This window comes from Telopea speciosissima, chromosome 5, assembly GCF_018873765.1.
Source record: "Telopea speciosissima isolate NSW1024214 ecotype Mountain lineage chromosome 5, Tspe_v1, whole genome shotgun sequence".
NCBI lineage: Eukaryota > Viridiplantae > Streptophyta > Magnoliopsida > Proteales > Proteaceae > Telopea > Telopea speciosissima.
Window position 1 is genome coordinate 7,078,046 of NC_057920.1, and position 16,750 is coordinate 7,094,795.

Consider the following 16,750-nt stretch of genomic DNA (forward strand, 5'->3'; position numbering starts at 1 on the left):
GACTCTCTGACTCTCTCTCTCCCTCTCTCTCCCTCTCTGCGGGTATTGTGTGTGTGTGAGAGAATCGATACCCAGGTCAGTTCAACTCTTTCTGGTGGGTCGTCCCTATTCCCTATATACAGGGATTTTATCGTTCCTGTGAACTGTGAAGAGGATCTAAAGACTATATTTTCTTTGTATGAAGTAGTTCAGACCCACTCCAACCATTGCTTGAGGGGTGGGTCATGAATTATTTTTTCTGAGGTCGGTTAGAATGTCGCTACTTATTTAATTTGGCTACACCATCTCTTTCCTGTAACTGGAATTGCCGGCTTGCTCAGCTGTCGTTCCGATTTCTTCTTCTTCTTCTTCTTCTTCTTCCCCCTTCTTCTCACATTCCCAAAGCAATAGGTGCAAGTGATGAAGCATCATTTCTGAACATTCATGTTCAGTTTCTTCATAAATTCAACAGGGCTGATTAGAGACCTAAACACTTCACTAGTTCAGGTAAGGGTTCCATCCTATTCCCTTCGTCCTTTTAATTTGCCTTGTACCATTACCCAATTTTTTATCCTGCTAATTTGTTTCCACTTTGCTTCTCTCCTGTTTTCAGGATTTCATAGAATAATAAGGGGGCGACGATGCTACATGCAAGTGGCTGCTCATCTTCTTCATCTTGTCCTTCTTCTTCCCCGCGTTTGTGCTTGTGGAGGTAAAGATTGTAGCATTGGACAGGATTCTCCCGCTAGCTATTATTTTCGTTATAGTTCAATTGAGATTTTTGGAACAGTGGTGGATTTTGTGGATTGGGATGAGATAAAGAGCTTATTTGTCTCAATGTTTTTTTTAATCAAATGGAAATTCAAGTTTTCAATTTCTGAAAGTTATAAGTACTTGGATACATTGAAAACTAATGTGTGAAGTTTCAAATGGAAATCAAATATAAATCAGGATAAATTTGCCAAGAGTTCAGTTTCTCAAGGCTTCTTTATTGGTTGAGAACTGTTCAGTTGAAATGCTTGAGGGCTTTCACATTGTATGATTTTCATTTTACTTTTCATTCTTTATCTCTGTTGCTTATGTTGTTGACATGGTTATATTTGCAGCCCTGCTAATAATGAATTGCATGATGATGGACTAAAAATGTCGCCTCCATTATCCTGCTACTCTAATTCTGTAAGCTTTCTAACTTTTTTTTTTTTTCTAAATTTTCTTATGCACAAAACTCAGATTGCCTCTAGCCTTATGTATCTATTGAACTCATTTTATTCATTGTTATCTGATTAAACAAAATTACCAGTATCATTTTGAGAACATTTTTTGGGATGATGTGGCCCCATAAAATATGTTCCAATATGATGAATTCCTGAAAATTGAAGCCGCAAAAAAACAGTGAGTTGGGTTTTGATGTGTTACTTTGCAAACTGGCTTGTTGAAGCATGTATACTTGCAAGTGTTAAGAATTAACAACACAGCAGAACAGCAATTAACAAAAGAAAAAAAAAATATATCGCACACACAGAACACAGATTTATATGGTTCACCCAAGATGGGCTACGTCCACGGCCGAGTGATAACCAGAACTTCCACTATTCTGACGAAGAAACTACAAAACCCTCACACAACACCTCCTTACGAGATAACACCCTATATATAGTGTCTTGCGCAGTACAGTATAGAGAAACTCTAATCCCCGAAAGTACAAAACTGCCTCCCAGTTAAACAACTCCCAAAAAAATTCGGCCTCATATTGGGGATGAATCAACAGTAGTTCCTGGATTAAACTGAGACCAGGCATCACCAATAACAGCAAGAAGTCATGGTCAATGCCATCCATGATGTCTAATTCAGAGGTGTTGAAATTTATTGGATGATAGCGATGTACAAGGTACAGTCACATTGTTCTTTGTGTAGACTAAGCCAGGTCAAGTTGGCAAGGAAGACATGAGAAGAAAACTACCTTTTTCACAATAAATCTTCCAAGTGATCCCTTAACTTCCATGTACAGGATCGATATAGCGTTCACAGGATGCATCAGTTTCTGGGTAACAGATTTTGGTAAATTGTTCAAAAACGCAATCCTTTTCCATGCTGAATTTTTCTAATAAATTATATATGATCTGTGTGATACATCAGGGTTTATTTTTATGGTTCTCTACTTGAGAATTAGATATTAGGATGGGCCCACCGCTACCCCAAGATACATGATTCCCTGTACTCTTAAGGTGTTGGTAGTACTCTTAAGGTGTTGGTATTTTCTTCACACCAAGTAATAAAGTAACTTAACATCTATGTTTTGACATGCAGATTGCTAACCTGGACGTAACTTTGTCTGACCAGTCTTTCGTGCAATTGGTTCTGGAGAAGTCATTGCAGAATAAGTTCAATGCATCCATTCCTTCAAATGGAACTCCAATGCAGAAGGTTGGTTACTCATTTAAAACATCTTTCTTGTTTATGTTTAGGTTAAAGGATTCAGAATCTACAAGGATGCATTTGTATATTGTAAATGACTCAATCTTTCTGAGTGATATATCCATATCAAAATCTTAATCTTAAGAAAATCCTTACTGGAACTGAAAATATGCTTTTGAGTTTCAAGGCTGTTATTCTACACATGGTGGTGGCTAAAGAAGTGTAGCTTTCAGTTTCATATTGGTAGAAGTCATTTTGGAGCTAAAATGTAGTCGAAGTACCAAAAGGTAGTTCCTTGCCATGTGGGAATAGAGTGACTAAAACATGATACCAGAAATCTGAAATAGTTTTATGTACGGAATTCCAAAAAGAACCTTAAATTAGTAAACCTCATTAACTGCTCGATAAAGAACTTTAAAAACTTAATATAGTTGGGGTACTATCCACTAAAATTTGTTGACCAGCTCTCTGTGTAAGAAAAGTGACTAACTCAGGGTTTACAGCGCCCTGTATTCAACCTTGCTTCCTATTATATCTCGCACAATTGTTTAAAAGCTAAGCTGCTTAATCTTGCAAAATTTTATTAGGGACTCTATCGATGGAAAATTCTACCCAAGTACCCGTTCAAATTTAGAGGATTTTAGACTTTTAGCACCAAGGATAAACTAGCTTTTGGCATTTCATTTATTCTTGACTTTGATTACAATTATGGATCTATTCCAGTGTTTGATGTTGTAATCTATGCATTAGGCAAAGGAAAAGCTCTTGTTATGTAATTGGTGATTTCTGGATAGCTCATGCTTATTGACCTGTAATGAGCATGCTCATTAGTACTTAAGCCTGCATTTATTGTATTAAATTGTTCTTGAAGGCTTCCAAGTAAAACTTTGTTTTATCTTTGTTTTCGGGCTCTTCAGTTATTACTCTTCTTTGTTTTTTGGGCTTTTGAGTTTTTAACCATTAAGGTGTGGAACAGTCTGCTGCAGAACTGGTAAAGGAGATAGCAGCACTTGAAGTTGAAGTCATGGTTTTGGAGCATAATCTTCTCTCTCTTTATCGGAAATCTTTTGAATACCGTCTAGCCACCTTGCCTTCTGCTGTGATGGACCAAGGTCCCCGATCTCCTCTTCCATGTAAGACCGGATCACTGGTGAATGTAACAAATCAGTCTGGTTGCCACAAGGATACTGATATGCAGAGAGGTGCTCGTGCTTCAACTGAGAACGATCAAACTTCCCACTTACATGATTCAGATGATTCAGATCAAAGTTATCTTTCTCTTTCAAAATTAACATCTAAAAAGGTACGCATTCCTCACCACATACCATTTTAGTCAGGGGATCTGTTTTGAGGCTCAAGCTTCAGGTCCAACGAAAGAGGCTAACTTTGAAATTACGTTTTAAACTCTAGATTTAATCTAGTATAATTTTAAAGCTGCGTTAGTTGTTCTCTCTCTCTCTTGCTTTCTCCTTTTTTTTTTTTTTTGAAAAGGATGAAAAGTAGAATTTCCCACAGGCTATGATCTAAGATGCATACATACCCTATCATTTTCCTTGATAATTCATGAAGATTGGAGGGGAATCTGGGTTTGTGATCCTCGAATGTACAAAGTTACAGAGCTCGCTTAAGCTGTCAAAGACCCTATTTATCCTTCTGAGCATGTACAAACTCTACACATTCAAGGGGATGAGCTCTATTACCTCCCTAATTGCTTCGTCTATAGAGCTGCATGATGAAAGCTAATTATATATTTGTGTTCATTAGATTAGCCAGTGTAGTACTATTTATCTAACTTAATTCCTTGCTTTGTCTTTTATTTCTTTATTTGTTTTGGCCATTTAGGTTCTCTATTTTATTTTATTAGATGCATTTATTCTAGGAAACCCCTCTCATCTGGAATGTTTTGTTTATGATAAAATTCACAGGATCCAAAGAAAGATATATCGAGCCATCGCACCCTTGCAAATCTCCTTTGTGTTTCCCTTACGGATGATGTCCCTGAGACACCTGATAGACTTTCTGAAGACATTATCAAATGCATATCTTCTATTTTCTGCAAACTTGCCAATCCAAAGCTACCTCATATAGGCTTATCAGCTTCTCCTTCCTCATCCTTGTCCTCCTCCAGTACCATGTCTCCTCAGGATTTCTGCGATATTTGGAGCGCTCGATGCAGTGAAGATGCTTCGTTGAATCCTTGTCAATTTGAAGAGCTGAAAGAGAAAAGTGACCCTTACAAGGAAATGATAGAAGTTTTGAGGATATGTGTAGATGATGATAACTTTAACTATGCTGCAACTATGCTGCAAAAATTCAGGTTGTTCTGCATGCTGCTCAAATAGTTGAATCCATTGGCTTGATTTTATTATTTGTGGATTTAGTGAATGTAAATTTGAGTTCGGGTTTCTTATCCCACCCTACTGATATGGAGAATCATGTGAGAACAAACAAAATCTAAACAAAGAAAGGGAGAAAAGAAGAAACTGCTCAGGTTCATCATCATAATATCATTCATCCATCAGTTTACGGACCATTTCCAACCACCTCAATCCACTTAATGATTTTCCTTTGCACATTTTGGCAACCTCCATCAAATTACATGACACTGGTGCCACCATTGGTTTTTGTTGTACATGTCTAAACCCAATTCTCCTTCATTTATTCATGTAGTGGAGCTACTTGTTCCCCTCAAATTTACTTAACCATGATTCTACTCCTTCCTAGTCTTCCCACTCATCCATCTCAACATCTTTGTTTTGGACTTCATCCCTGGTATGGACATGCTTCTATTTTAGTTCTAAAACTTTCTGCACATGCTCAAGGAAAGAAGTCATTAATCCTTCCAAAAGCTTTTCCTCTGTACTAATCCCAAAGTTTGCAGGTCATTGGTTGAACGTCTTGAGAAAGTTGACCCCAAGGAGATGAACCGTGAAGAGAAGCTTGCATTCTGGATCAACATTCACAATTCCTTGGTGATGCATGTATGTCTATAAGTTGTACTTCCCATTAGTTTTCAATGCGGTACATCTGTGCTATAAACATTAGAGAGTATTTCTGTCAACATTAGGGCATCCATGTAGATTATCCACATTTCAGGGAATCTCAAAGGACAGATTTTTAGGTTGAGAGTCAACCCAATCATCTGAAAGTAAATCCAATCAGATTGTCAAGAGTGGTGAGTGGACATCATAAAGACTTGGGATGGCATTATCCCAATCAGGCATATCATAAATTAGGACATCACATTCTGCTGTCTGGTTCATCAAATTTGTCTTGTATGTCACTTGAAGAAGGCAATAGTTTTAGCATTTGTTATACCTTAATTTTAGATTGTATATGAGATATTCTCTTCCCTGGTTAGTCGGTAAATGGCTTACTTAAGTTGACTATATGAAAATTTCTCTTACAGGCATATTTAGCTTATGGAATTCATCATAATCGCATCAAAAGTACATCCTCAGTACTAAAGGTAATACCTCATGTCTGACCTTGTGTACCATGATTTTATGTAAGACATATTCCTTCTCTTATTCACCACAGCATTTTTTAAATGTTGATTTTCAGGCAGCTTATAATGTTGGGGGCCATTCCATAAATTCTGATGTAATACAGAGATCCATTCTAGGATGCCAGCCACGCCGTTCAGCACTGGTATGGTACTTGAGGAACCTAACTACCTAAGAAAGTAATATTTTCTTCAATTTTCTGTAGAGAGTATAGAAAAGAAAATTCTGAACCAGTTAACCACGGATGGTAGCATGAATGGGACAATAAAGAAGGAAATATTTAAGCTTATTCTAATGAGAAATTAGTCTTCTGATGCGTTTATAACAAATCTTGAGTGCAGTGGCTACAAACACTGTTTTCACCGGGAGCTAAGTTCAATCCAGGGAGTAATGGACATGTTTATGCCCTTGATTACCCGGAGCCACTAGTTCATTTTGCACTTTGTTCGGGAGCATACTCAGACCCTGCTGTATGATTCTCTCTCTCTGTGTGTGTGTGTGTGTCTCTCTCTCTCTGTCTGTCTCTCTCTTGCCCATTCATGAAAGGATATAATTCTTACCTGTAGGTTCGAGTCTACAAAGCAAGCAGTGTATTTCAAGACCTCAAACTTGCAAAAGAAGAGTATATTCAATCTAGTACCTACATCGACAATAACACAAAAATTATCCTGCCAAAGCTCCTATATTACTATGCCAAGGATGCTGCTCTAGATTTACCTGGGCTATTGGAGATTGTACATTCATGTGTATCCAAAACTCAACAGAAAGCTCTCCAGGGATTCATAAAGGGCAGAAGGCTGGACAAGCATATTCAGTGGTCACCCCAAAACTCTGCCATCCGGTATATAATCCACAAAGAGTTGGCTCAAGAATGAGTCTCCATACGATCATTTTTTTTTCGTTTCTGTATTATGACATGTACGGTTGTAACCAGTAATACTTCATATATCATAAAGGTATTCAAAGGCAAAAAACTATGAAAGCTTGACCAGCTCCTGTAGGGTAATCTTTATATTTGCCATTTGCTAACGAAAAGTTTTAAAATTGATCTGGCCTCCCGGAAAAGGTGCAGACAATATATTGTAAGCTAGGTTCTTACAAAGACAGGTATTAATGATAGAACACCATTTACATTTCTGCACAATTAGTAAATGTATGTTAGCGGTATGAGTTGGTGCAGTAATGGCTATTGTAAAGCACTGTTGTCCAATTGAATAGCTGAACCTAAGAAATCTCAAAGTACAAAGATTAACTCAATGGCGTTCAGGGTTTCCCGTTGCAAGTCTTTTGAAGCACAAGAAGATGTGAGAGATATCCTAATTCATTGCCCATGTTTCAAGAAACTAGGCTGATTGACCCATTGTTAGGAACAGTGTCCAGTTTCATTGTGGGGGATACCTTCAATTATGCCAGAAGAGTCATAGAGCGATGTAGACCCAAAAATGAAAGTAGCCCTTTGGCAATGCAGTGAGTGATCAAGTAGGACACCTCCTTCCCTGGTAAAGGGTTTAACCTTTTGGGATTAGCCCCACATTGGGTGTGTGCGTGTGGTGTGTGTGGTGTGTTGTGTATATCCACCATTCCATAGTCCTAAAATCGGTTAACCTTTTGGGATTGTTGTGTGGTTTGTGTGATTACATTTTCATAAAAACAAAAAAAATGTATGACGCCTCCTCCCCTGGTAAAGGGTTAAAACAATCACAACCATAACTTTACAAATCTCCAAATGGATTACAACTTGTTGGGGAAGAACCTTGGTAGCACTTAAATGAGCAAATGTAAATCTTGTTATTATTTCTCTATCCATTTCTTTCTCGGTTTATTTTTAATGAAAAAAGCAATTCTATTAAAAACTAGAAGAATGTACAAAAGTAGTGGTTGGGAGATTAGCACAATTATCTCCAATAGCCTTGATCAGAGCGAGATGTCCTAACTGAATTAGGTGTTCATCATAGCACAATTTCTCGGGTTATTTGGTTGGCAAGAAAAATTTTGAAATCTTGTTTTTAAAAAAAAAAAGAGATTTTTTTGTCTTGTCCATTTCTCGCTACACTGGACCTGACCTCTCTCATGGGACCAAAATCAGTCCCATATCCAACCCAAGCCTTATCAGTTATCCCTGCTAGTTGATGACTTGGTGTTGAGATATGCATGCTTGAGAACTAAAAGAGGAGTGTACCCAGCGGGGTTTGGAGAGGGTTATAATGTACACAGCCTTACCCCTGTTTTCATAAAGAGGGTGTTTCTAGATATGCATTGTTGAGAACTACATATCTAAAATAACACCATGGGAACAAATTTCTCATACACAACTAAAATGCCATGAAATGGTTTTTCTGGAACTTCATCTATGACTGGCAGACCTAGTTTTGTCACCTTATCAATCGGATGAGGTTGCAATTTGGTGAAGTTGGCCACGTGGTAGAATAAAGCTTAAAAACATATAATAAATCAAGCTTACAAAAAAATACCTCGGGATAAGGTTTTGGCTTCGCTGGTATCACATTCAACAATTTTGGGATTGGATCAGAGTCGCTGGGTTCATAGTATGGGATAATAATGCATTGTTGAGTTGAATTAGAGAAGCAGGATTTGGGATACTGCTATTAGTATTACTTCATATTCAGTCAAATCGCAAAAAATGTTCTTCACCTATATCTTAAATGTTAAAGCTAATCCTTGAAACATACATTGATATTCATATTGATATATCCTGAATCAAATGCAGGTAAAATACACTCCAGTTTGCAAGAGGAGGGAAACTCCCACAACCATGAGTTCAAAATAAGCTAAAATATCATAGAATAAAAGAGGTAATGACCATCATACCTCAGGTAAGTCCTATCAAGCCAAACTTCAAAAGAAACTTCTTTTGATTACCTTCCAACATTTCACACAAACTGCAATCTATGTTCCTCTGTTTCAAAAGCCTCTGCCTGAACTCCAGCCTCTTTTTCAGACCATATCGAAAGAAATCTGGATAATCTACCACTTCGTCAATTCGTCTTCCCATCACTTCTACCAAGAACCTAATTCTCGGCTCTAAAGAATTCTTAATACTCTTAATTAAAATAGGGGGATAACCAGTAACCAAAACTGCTACTTGTCCATCTCCAAACCCACATCTCTTCAGAAAAGTGAGATTGGGTTTCAAAATTTTCTCAACATCCCTACACAAAACTTCAGGGAAGCTCATTACCACTCTTTGGAGATCAACCTCTGTAAGACCTATTGACTTTAGAAACAATGATGTAGGACGGAGCCTCTTCTCAACACTGTAACCCATAATAAATGGGTTCTTCACTAGAACCTTGCCAATCATTCCTTCCTTGCACAGTCCAAGACTCCCAAGAAAATCCACAATTTGAGTTAGTTTCGATTCAATGCTATAGCTGATGAGCCTTGGATTGAGCAGCAGCAACTTACCCACTTGCTTTTCAGGAACTCCCAATGCCTGAAAGAAGGCTAATAGAGGACAAAGCTTCTCTTCCAAACTATGAGAGAGTAAGTGAGGAAATTTTGTTATGGCAGAAATCACCTCACTCTGTTTTGTCCCCAGGGTTGTAAGGCACTGAACCATTGGCACAAGCTTTTCATTCAAGCCAAGGGTGAGGATCTTGGGGCACTTTGAAACAAGAGAAGGAAGTTTCCTCTCTTGAATCCCAATGCTTTTCAAGTAAGCCCAATTTTCAGAGGCTCTATCACTCTCCATGCCCTCTAAGCGATTGCATCTTTTGAACATTTCATGGATGTTTTTATCATCAAAGCCTCTTTCCCTGAAGAATCCCACAATGCTACCATTTTGACTGCTGCTGATCTCCATGTTTCCTGAGAAGTCAGTTTGAGCAGAATGTGGTTTGAGACACAACTGATAAGAATAAAAACAAAACCATACATCAGTGTATTGTTCCTTAACTAGGCATTTTTATAATTGAAAGAGACAAAGAAAAGAAGTAGTCTAGAAGACAGGTTTATTTGTTACAAGGTCTACTGGTTACCATGACAACACAATAGGAAAAAATGTGATGCAAAGAGAAACAAATAAATTAGAAATCCTTCATCTTTACCAAACTAGGATAAATTTTGGTGAATGAAACTGGTTTTTAGTAATTAGCTTCAAAGGATTATTAAATAACTACGGCTGTGTTTGGTATGCATTCTTGGAATGCATTCTATATAAAAAACACATTCTGGACTCTAAAAAACATCGTTTGGTATACATTCCATTCTCAAAATCCTGGAACACGACCAAGAATGCAGCCCATTCTGAAATGGGATATTTCCCATTCTGCGTTCCCATTCTTCAGGTCAAGCCACCTCTCCTGGTTTTCGAGGTTAACTGCTCCTCTTCGCTGCAACTTCATTCATTTTGTCGTTGATTGGTAACACTAAGCAGCCTTCCTCATCCTCGACATTTCAGATTAAGCATCTCTCTCAGGTTTGCTTTCCCCTTTTATCTTTTTTGTAACCCTATTCTTCTTATATTGAAACACGAAAGAGAGGATCTATACCTGTTACAATCTGATAATACAGGCTGAATTATTGTAGAAGTTGGATGCTGGAGGTTTGCCAATGGGCTACATATTATGAACATAGAATGCATCTTGGACAGAGCGATATTTCACATTGAAGCATTTGTAGCCAAATTTATGAGCATTATAAAGGAATTCTCATTGCAACATTTGGGTGAAGATCAGAGAAAGATCAGCCTATCAGTTCTGGACTCCAAAGTCAAATTTCTGATGCATTAAACCATTCCCTTTCTCTTGGATTTACTGTTATGGGGTCGAGTTCCAGTTCTAGGACTTTGAGCGTCTTTGTAGTTCTTTTTCCCAGTGCCATAGCAGCTTCTATGATGATGCCCACAAATTGTTTGATGAAATGTGAAAAAAAAAAAAAAAGATTTCATCTCTCAAGAATTGTTTAAGAGATGAAGCATATTAAAATGAAGAATGCACTTAAGCTGAATATGTATCCAGACAATGTTCTCAGTCTTAGTTAAAAATGCATTCTGCAATTTTAAGAATGGGAATGCATACCAAACACAGCCTTGTAAGTTTAACAGGAAGAACAAATTTGCCGAATGCCCAAATGGAGTATCCCTAACCAAGCATGGGCTGGTGCCATTAGAACTGTTGGTGAGATAAGGACCGAATCTCCTATTCTTGGTAGGAAACGTGGTCAATATTGTGAGAATATTTTGTTGATTGTCTTTCTTTATTTTTGCTATCTAAGTATAGCAACTCATTGTATTCCCATCTATTAAAGCAATCTAATCTCTCTCCCAAGGTGATAAGAAGAATTGGGAGTTTACCCGAGGATGTAGGCTTCTAAGGAAGCTGAACCTCGTTAATGACTGTGTCTTCCCTGTGTGTACGTTTCCTCTTCTCTGTGTGTGTTTATCTCTGTTTATAAACATGGTATCAAAGCAGGATCGAACTGCGGTTTCACAAAACTGATCGTGCTCGTGGTGTTTTTTGCTTCTGCTCCTCTTGTGATCTGTTTCCTGAGTTCGTTTGTGTTGATCGATCTGCTGTTGCTCGGTTGAAGACTCGATCTGCTGCTGTTTTTATTTCTTGGAGATGATGTGCTTCCATGGATAGAACCGTCTTTGCTGCTGCTACACTTGTTCAGATAAGTTCTTTATAATATAATTTTTGTCTGAACTTGTCTCTGTTTATTGTTGATCGATTCATATGGCTGGAAAAGATCAAGATAAGTCATCTGGTTCTAATCCCAGTGGTTCCACTGACTCCACTAAGGCTGTTTCACATGAGGTGAACAGCCAACGGCTCACATCTATTTTATTGAATGAGAGAAATTATCTCCCATGGTCTCGGACCGTCACCATTGCCCTTGGGGGCAGATCTAAACTGAACCATATTACTGGTCAATCAAAGGCTCCATTGCCTACTGATTCTACATTCACTGAGTGGCAGGCCAGCAATCACTCAGTCATGACATGGCTCTTTATGGAACCTCACATTTATGAAATCTTTGCTTATTCTGAGTCTGCTTTAGACCTGTGGAATTCTTTGAGAGAGATGTATGGTCAAGCAGACAATGCGTCCCGCATCTTTGAGTTGCAACAGGACCTTGCTCGCTCCAAGCAAGGTGCCACTCAACCTTTTACTGAACATCTTGGAAACTTAAAAAAAAAATGGGATGAACTCCATCAATACAGACCTTCTACACAGTCTGTTGCTGATTATGTTAAAAGAGAAGAACAAGATAGGATATTTCAACTGCTGGCTAGCATAAAACCTGAGTACGAGGATCTTAAACGACAAGTACTCATGAGTTCAACATTGCCATCCTTTGCTGCTGTTTGCACAACCATTCAAAGAGAAGAAACTAGACGACGTGTTATGAACACTGACTCTACTACAGGAGATATTGTAACTGAAAATTCTGCCAATGCAGCTACAAATAATGGCAAACAGCAGAGTGATAATGGCAATCAGGCAGCAAAAGGGAAAGGTAAAAGTCGTGTGTCTCGTCCTCCCTTCCATTGTGATCATTGCTCTCGCGATGGTCACACCAAAGATAGGTGTTGGGTGCTGTATCCTCACCTCCGTCCAAGCAAAGATAAAGCTCAAGAAGCTAAGGTGGCTGGTCAAACCAATCCCACAGATATTAAGAATGCTCTTGAGATGCTGGCCCATCAGGTATTTTACAGAATCATGACACCAACTCTACTGGCACTACTTCAACAACCGAAACTGGGAACCTTGGAAAAACTTCTGGTAATGCCCATGCTCTCTCTGTGCTTTCGAAAAATTGTTTTATTATAGATTCTGGGGCTACTGATCATATTAGTAGCTCTTCACATATATTATCATCCTTCAATACTTCACCTGCTGGCTCACATCTTCCCATTACTGTTGCTAATGGAGTACAGGTGCCAACTCAAGGCGTTGGACAGATACAGATTTTTTCTAATATTTCTGATGCCTTATTTGTGCCTTCTTCATCTTCTAATTTACTATCTGTCAGCAAGTGTACTAAAGAATGGAACTGCAATGTCATTTTTTCTCCCCAAAAGGTTCTCTTTCAGGATCGCGTCACCAAGAAGACGATTGGTGAAGGAAGACTTCAAAATGGGCTCTATATTTTTTATCTCCATCGTGATGCTTTGGTTGCAAGGAAAAGTACTGTGGATCTCTCTGAATTATGGCACTTGCGAATGGGTCATCCATCTGATCGAGTGTTGCATGCTCTTGATTCGTCCTTATCTCATGACTCTAGTAACTGTGATCCTTGTCATTTTGCTAAGCAACATAGACTACCTTTTTCTCAAAGTACTCATATTTCAACTGACTCATTTGCTCTTGTGCATTCGGATGTTTGGGGTAGTGCACCCGTTGACTCTTGGGATGGTTATAAATATTTTGTTACGTTCATTGATGATAAATCTCGATCTACTTGGCTTTATTTGCTTAAATCTAAAAGTGAAGTGCTCCATGTGCTTTGTAATTTTTGTTATATGGTTCAAAATCAGTTCAATACGTGTGTTAAGATATTGCGTACTGATGATGGAACGGAATACACCAATCACCCTTTTCAGTCTTTTCTTCACAGCCTGGGAATCATCCATCAAACTTCCTGTGTTGGCACTCCTCAACAAAATGGAGTGGCCGAGCGGAAAAATCGTCAGCTCCTTGAGGTGACTCGAGCCTTGTTGTTCTTTGGTCATCTACCTAAATCTTATTGGTCAGATGCCATCCTCACAAGTTATTATTTAATCAATCGGCTTCCAAGCAAGGTCCTCAATTACAAATCTCCTATGGAGGTGCTCCATGGTCGAAAATTCGACATTTCACATCTTCGTGTGTTTGGATGTATTTGTTATGTGCACTCTCAAACCAGTGGTAAACTTGACCCCCGTGCCCGAAAATGTATTTTTGTCGGTTATTCCTCGGTAAAAAAGGGATACATATGTTTTGAACCTGGTACCAACCGTCTTTACATTTCTCGGGATGTTACCTTTGATGAAGCTCATATGTTTTTTCCTGACAGGCACCAAATTCAGGGGGAGAATGGTACTGACGTTGATTACAGTGATTTGGATTTAAAGGTTGACTTTGTGCATGTTCCTCTATCTCTTGATGAGGCCGATAAGGATGATAGGTTGAATGGTGATCAGATCAATGATGATCAGACTACATCTCCTTCACCCCAGGTTCCTGATGCTCCATCTCCTCCACCTCCGGCTCCAGCCGTTGTTCCAGTTCGCAGGTCTGAGCGTGTTCCTAAGCCTTCTGTTCGGCTTCAGGATTTCTCCACTTATCATGTCACTCAATATCCAATTCAATCTTGTATTTGCTATGATAAGGTTTCACCCAAGTTCTTGAGTTTCTTGTCTGCTATCGAATCTCATAAAGAACCGAATAGTTTTCTGGAAGCAAGCAGCAGGCTGTGTGGGTTAAGGCCATGAATGATGAACTTCAAGCACTTGACCGCAATCATACTTGGGAAGTGGTTCGATTACCAAATGGCAAGTGAGCTGTTGGTTGTCGATGGATTTATAAGGTCAAGTATAATCGTGATGGATCTGTTGAAAGACACAAGGCGAGACTTGTTGCCAAAGGGTACACTCAAACCTATGGCGTTGACTACAAGGAAACATTTGCCCCAGTAGTCAAAATGAACACTGTTCGTGTGCTCATATCTGTTGCAGTCAACTGTGGTTGGTCTCTCTTTCAAATGGACGTAAAAAATGCTTTTCTTCATGGAGACTTAGAAGAGGAAGTCTATATGGATCTTCCCCCTGGTCATGTGTTGGAAAATCAAGATGGAATGGTTTGCAAACTCAATAAGTCTATATATGGTCTCAAACAATCTCCACGTGCATGGTACGGGAAGCTTAGTAATGCCCTCATTAGCTTTGGATTCAAAAGAGGAGAATCCGATTCTTCTATGTTTATCAAAAATAACGACAAGGGAGTGGTGATTGTCCTTGTTTATGTTGACGACATCGTCATTACAGGTAGTAATCACTCTGGAATTAATACTCTCAGGCAACTTTTGAGTAAAGAATTCGATATCAAAGATCTGGGTAAGCTGAGATACTTTCTTAGAATTGAAGTAGCTAATTCTCAGAAGGGTTTGTTTCTTTCTCAAAGGAAATATGCTCTGGACTTGTTGAAAGAGATTGGCAAGATGGGGGCCAAACCTGCCAGTGTGCCCATGGATTACAATAGTAAGTTTACTACAAATGATACTCCGCTGCAAGATAGTGGGCAATATCAGCGTTTGGTAGGAAGGCTAATTTATTTGACCATCACTAGACCAGATATTGCTTATGCTGTTAGTTATGTGAGTCAATTCATGCAGGCTCCTACAAAGGGGCATATGGATCTAATTGATTAGATTTTAAGATATCTGAAGTCATCTCCAGGAAGAGGAATTTTGATGAAAAATAATGGCAACACAGAAATTGTTGGGTATACTGATGCCAATTGGGCTGGGAACCCCATGGATAGGAGATCTACTACTGGGTTCTATACTTTTGTCGGTGGAAATATTGTTACTTGGAAGAGTAAAAAGCAAAATGTCGTGGCTCGTTCAAGTGCTGAAGCCGAGTACCGGGCCATGGCTGCCGCTACTAGTGAGATAGTGTGGCTTTGTCTGTTGTTGAGAGAGCTAGGATGCGGTCCTTCCTCAGATCCTACGAAATTGTTTTGCGATAATCAAGCTGCCATCCACATTGCTTCAAATCCAGTCTTTCATGAAAGGACCAAACACATAGAGGTGGACTATCACTTTGTGCGTGAGAAAGTTCAAGATAAGACAATTGAAACTCCGTACGTTCGTCGTGAAGATCAACTGGCTGATATTTTCACCAAGGCATTACCCAAAAACTCTTTTCAAGATTTGGTAATCAAGTTGACCTCCGATGATATCTTCGCTCCAACTTGAGGGGGAGTGTTGGTGAGATAAGGACCAAATCTCCTATTCTTGGTAGGAAACGTGGTTAATATTGTGAGAATATTGTGTTGATTGTCTTTCTTTATTTTTGCTATCTAAGTATAGCAACTCCATTGTATTCCCATCTATTAAAGCAATCTAATCTCTCTCCCAAGGTGATAAGAAGAATTGGGAGTTTACCCGAGGACGTAGGCTTCTAAGGAAGCTGAACCTCGTTAATGACTGTGTCTTCCCTGTGTGTGCGTTTCCTCTTCTCTGTGTGTGTTTATCTCTGTTTATAAACAAGAACATATCAAGTTCAAATTGAAAAAGGAAAAAGAAACCAACTAAATTACTTTTGCAGAACTAGTATTTCTAGTCTCAAATTTGTTTAATCAATCCAGTACAAAGGGCCAGCAATCTACCAACGAAAAGCCCTAGGTTGTTAACCGATTGGAAATGTTGATTAGTCGTTAACTCATGGACATAAAAGCGATAGCAAAGGAGAAAGAAATAGAGTAGACCAAAAGGGTTGGTTTTCAGAATAAATATAGCAAACATTTTCTGCAGTTTTAAGTTAATAGAAAAATACAGAGAAGTGACTTTTAGTTCCTCAAGAAGATACTTACCTTCTTGAGATGAAGAGATAGTCCACACAAAGCTTTAACCAATGGCAGAACGTAAGAAGCCTTCAGCAATTGCTGAAGCGCTGTAGAACCAGTTTTGAACCATTAGCCTTATCCGAAGAAGAAGCAGAGCGATTATACAAATAGCCGTAACATGATCCTATATTCCTATCCACCGTGAATCCCCTGTTTTTGATTCCTCGTAATGACTTAAATGCCCCAAATGTAAACTTTATTTCTTTATTTGTCCTCAACCCAATTTAGCCAAAATGCCCAAACCCAAAACCCTAAGCCCTTTAGTCCTCTCACAATCTC

At 38.7% G+C, this 16,750-nt stretch overlaps 3 protein-coding genes and 1 long non-coding RNA gene across 8 annotated transcripts in view; 2 read left to right on the forward strand and 2 right to left on the reverse strand.

The window, feature by feature from the left end:
• The window catches only part of LOC122661147 (protein MIZU-KUSSEI 1-like), a 41,186-nt gene extending 31,438 nt beyond the window's left edge, over positions 1 to 9,748 (forward strand). For both annotated transcript variants that reach the window (XM_043856475.1, XM_043856476.1), the window contains 2 exons: positions 7,277 to 7,287; positions 9,737 to 9,748. The gene's annotated coding sequence lies outside the window, so the exon portion shown is untranslated. The remainder of the gene's footprint in view (positions 1 to 7,276; positions 7,288 to 9,736) is intronic.
• Positions 115 to 6,911, forward strand: LOC122661145. Of its 4 annotated transcripts, none has more exons than XM_043856470.1 (11): positions 115 to 488; positions 587 to 691; positions 1,086 to 1,155; positions 2,287 to 2,403; positions 3,371 to 3,697; positions 4,320 to 4,711; positions 5,276 to 5,375; positions 5,804 to 5,863; positions 5,959 to 6,045; positions 6,242 to 6,370; positions 6,467 to 6,911. In XM_043856470.1, exons 2-11 carry the CDS (start codon positions 621 to 623, stop codon positions 6,773 to 6,775), a joined length of 1,662 nt encoding a protein of 553 aa, XP_043712405.1. In that variant the 5' UTR covers positions 115 to 488; positions 587 to 620; the 3' UTR covers positions 6,776 to 6,911. The 4 variants fall into 4 exon arrangements, with proteins under 4 accessions (XP_043712405.1, XP_043712406.1, XP_043712407.1 ...); XM_043856471.1 differs by having other exon boundaries at positions 115 to 486; positions 585 to 691; positions 2,320 to 2,403; XM_043856472.1 differs by having other exon boundaries at positions 115 to 358; positions 642 to 691.
• Positions 1,193 to 10,211, reverse strand: LOC122661149. Its single transcript, XR_006332834.1, has 4 exons — positions 10,040 to 10,211; positions 4,811 to 4,814; positions 1,579 to 1,585; positions 1,193 to 1,204 (listed from the first exon to the last, which is right to left on the reverse strand). It is a non-coding gene; the product is annotated as an uncharacterized LOC122661149 (long non-coding RNA).
• LOC122661146 (transcription termination factor MTERF6, chloroplastic/mitochondrial-like) lies at positions 8,580 to 16,593 on the reverse strand. The gene is made up of 2 exons (XM_043856474.1): positions 16,439 to 16,593; positions 8,580 to 9,728 (listed from the first exon to the last, which is right to left on the reverse strand). The coding sequence occupies exon 2, from the start codon at positions 9,721 to 9,723 to the stop codon at positions 8,731 to 8,733; it is 993 nt and encodes a 330-aa protein (XP_043712409.1). The 5' UTR covers positions 9,724 to 9,728; positions 16,439 to 16,593; the 3' UTR covers positions 8,580 to 8,730.
• Positions 16,594 to 16,750: the final 157 nt, after the last annotated feature.